The sequence below is a fragment of the Pecten maximus genome, chromosome 13 (genome assembly GCF_902652985.1).
Source record: "Pecten maximus chromosome 13, xPecMax1.1, whole genome shotgun sequence".
In the NCBI taxonomy this organism is placed as follows: domain Eukaryota; kingdom Metazoa; phylum Mollusca; class Bivalvia; order Pectinida; family Pectinidae; genus Pecten; species Pecten maximus.
In genome coordinates this window covers 32,413,862-32,417,025 of record NC_047027.1, presented here as the reverse complement: position 1 = coordinate 32,417,025, position 3,164 = coordinate 32,413,862, and the positions used below count along the sequence as shown (strand labels likewise).

Sequence of the window (3,164 nt, the reverse complement as noted above, 5' to 3'; positions counted from 1 at the left end):
GACCTTAGCTGTTAATAGGACGTTAAACAAACCAAACCAAACCAAATCAATCTAATTAAAATCACTCACTACGTTACAACATCCCTGACGTGACCCCTTATGGGATGGTGTTAGATGTTCATGTAACGTAGTGAGAATGACCATCTATATTTTAATTAGACTGAGAGCAATCATGCCTTATTTGTATTTATTGTTGTGGAGAGAACATTTGAATTTGTTTCCTTAGGATGCGAGAACGTGGACTTACCGAGGCGGATAAAGGATGGTCCTGGGTTGTTATGGCGAGCTCAGTTGGCTCCCACGTGATCACCGGAGGTTTCCAGTATTCCATTGGAGTCATACACAACGCATTCCTAGAAAGATTCGATAAGAGTGTAGAGAATACATCCTGGGCCACCAGTCTGTTTGTAGCAACACTCTCGCTGACAGGTTTGTTAGTAAAAGATCCTCACATAATGAATTACACATACATGTATATTCAACAGGAAAAATGGTTAAATGTTAACATTATTTTTACTGAATGTACCAAACATGGTTGTCGTTCATGAAATGCTATATCATGTTAGAGATATGTTTTTAAATACCGTCATGTCCCTAATATTTGACCAGAAGAATGGCACCCGTTTCTTAAAAAGTGAGCATATCATGGGTATGACCTGTGTTATATCATTTAACGACCTTTGGTTGTATTAGTGATGTCCGCAGATGTAACACTGGGGAGAAATACATTGACTATTCCAGATCACCATTATTTGCTTGAGGTCATTAAGAATCGCTTTTTCAAGAGTATACAGTCACAAATTATTCCATTGAGCAATCATATATTAAAAACTGGATTATATATGTTTTGATTATAATTCGTAAGATTTATTCCTCTCAGGTGTTCTCGCCAGTGTCCTGATCAACTGGTCAAGCTGTCGTGTCACAATGATCATCGGGTCACTGGTTATGACCGCCGGTTTTATCACCTGTGCATTTGTCCCCTCCCTTGAACTTGCCATCCTCTTTTATGGTGGCGTTGCAGGTAAGGCTACATCAACTTCCACACACATAATTTGGTTTTACCGTTAACATTTCTGATATTACAGATAGTAGACATAGCTCGTTGACTAAATAGTCCCCGTGGTTTACCGCAATTTGCGTGTTAGTCAATCAGAAAAGTGGCACAACTAAGGATGGTACCTCATTGTGACTACGTATACGATGGTATGCCCGCAGTTGGCAACGAACATTTCCTATGGTTAGCGCTACATAGGATTTTCGTTGCCAACTGCGAGCATACTACCGTATACGCAGTCAAAATGAGGTACAATCCTTATATTTACATCACACAAATCGTATATCTACAGTACGAAGAAAATAAAATTCAGGATGTGTTGCGACGTTGGTAACTACAGCAGCCGTTGTCGCTAAGATAAAATAGTTCAAGTTAATCTGCGTAAAGACACTAGTATTTTTAACAAAATTAAAAGAAACAACTCAACTTTTTTGTTTAATACTTTTACCGGTTTTAATATATTGATATATTCACAATCCACAATTGCCATATGAGATTAACTATGGTTTTCACTTCCCGTTTCATGTGATATCAAACTGCGTCACCTCATTTTTCAGATTTTCTGTTCTATGGCAGATAGCTTCATGTTTTACGTAATGGATGACTGCTTCACGTCCTGTTTCAGGCAACGGCTAACTGCTTCACGTTCTGTTTAAGGCGATGGCTAACTGCTTCACGTCCTGTTTCAGGCGATGGCTAACTGCTTCACATTTTGTTTCACGCGATGGATGACTGCTTCACTTCCTGTTTCACGTGATGGCTGAATGCTTCACAATCTGCAACACCAGATGGCTGTTTTTTTTTTCACTTTCTGTTTGAAGTGATGAATTGAACTATTTCACTTCCTCTTTCAGGTATCGGTGCAGGAATGGTTTACTTATCTTCAGTGGTAGTTATCGGGTTCAACTTCAACCGCAGGAGGAATATAGCTAGTGGAGTGGCAGTGTCGGGGAGCGGAATCGGTACCTTCTTACTCTCCCCAGTGATCGAGGCAGCGCGGGAGGAATACGGCAACAGGGAATTCCTTCTCATCATAGCCGGCATCGCATTGCATGGAGCGTTTTTAGGTTGTATGTTCTTCCCGTCAGAACTAGAATATCGACAAAAACAAATCAGGCATCAGAACTCAAAATATAGGAAGAAATTTACAATTTTAACCAATATTTCACATTCATTTGCGATCCTTAAGCACATTTCGCTACTTTCTCTATGTTTCAGCATGTTTTTTGCTTGTACAGGAATATTCCTTGTATATGTACATTTCGTGCGTTATGCTATTGAGATGGGAGCGTCTGCCTTGAATTCGTCATTTCTCCTCTCAGTTACTGGTGTATGTGACTGTGTTTCGCGAGTTTTAACAGGTGTCGCGGCTAACGATGAATACATAGATGAAATTGTGATGTACTTTGGAACATTCGGTCTACTCGGCATCTCGACTTTGATATTCCCACTGTACGGATCAACATATGGAGGACAACTAACGTATGCTATGTTCCTTGGGTTGTATTCCGGATGCTGTTATTCTATAATGAACACACTTATTATACAGCTTGTCGGGGTAGAGAAGCTGGCCACGGGCTACGGAACGTGTATGTTCTTTAGTGGTGCTGGTGCTCTCATCGGACCGCCGGCAGCAGGTAGATATGTCAGCATAAATGTTATCATGTAGCTTTGTAACTTGCACTTGAGATGTCATTGAATTCCACAAATTCATTTTTAAATCATTATCTTTTATTTTAAAATAAAATTAATAATTAAAAAAAACTGTTTTTCCGTTTCTAAATTTAAACCATGACTACATCGCTAGTATGAGGTGATTTCTCACTAGAATACTCCACTCAATTCTTATGTTGTTACATATAAGGTGCCATCATCGACTACACTGGATCGTACGAGAATTCCTTCCTACTAGCAGGTAACTTTATATTTCTCAACGGCAATTCTGTCTTATTAAATTGTCACATTGATGTCGTACACTGACAATTGTAAACAAATCCAATAACTCTACACTAGACGTATATATGTCTCCATTAGTAAGACGATACTACCGTACTCGGTGCACATCTTTACTTGATTTCTTCTTTTCCAGGATCCTGTATCACAATAG

At 39.3% G+C, this 3,164-nt stretch overlaps 1 protein-coding gene across 1 annotated transcript; it reads left to right on the top strand.

Moving 5' to 3' along the window:
• Positions 1-227: 227 nt before the first annotated feature.
• LOC117340671 (monocarboxylate transporter 4-like) lies at positions 228-2,756 on the top strand. The gene is made up of 3 exons (XM_033902436.1): positions 228-429; positions 881-1,024; positions 1,912-2,756. Exons 1-3 carry the CDS (start codon positions 228-230, stop codon positions 2,724-2,726), a joined length of 1,161 nt encoding a protein of 386 aa, XP_033758327.1. The 3' UTR covers positions 2,727-2,756.
• The last annotated feature ends 408 nt before the right edge of the window (positions 2,757-3,164 follow it).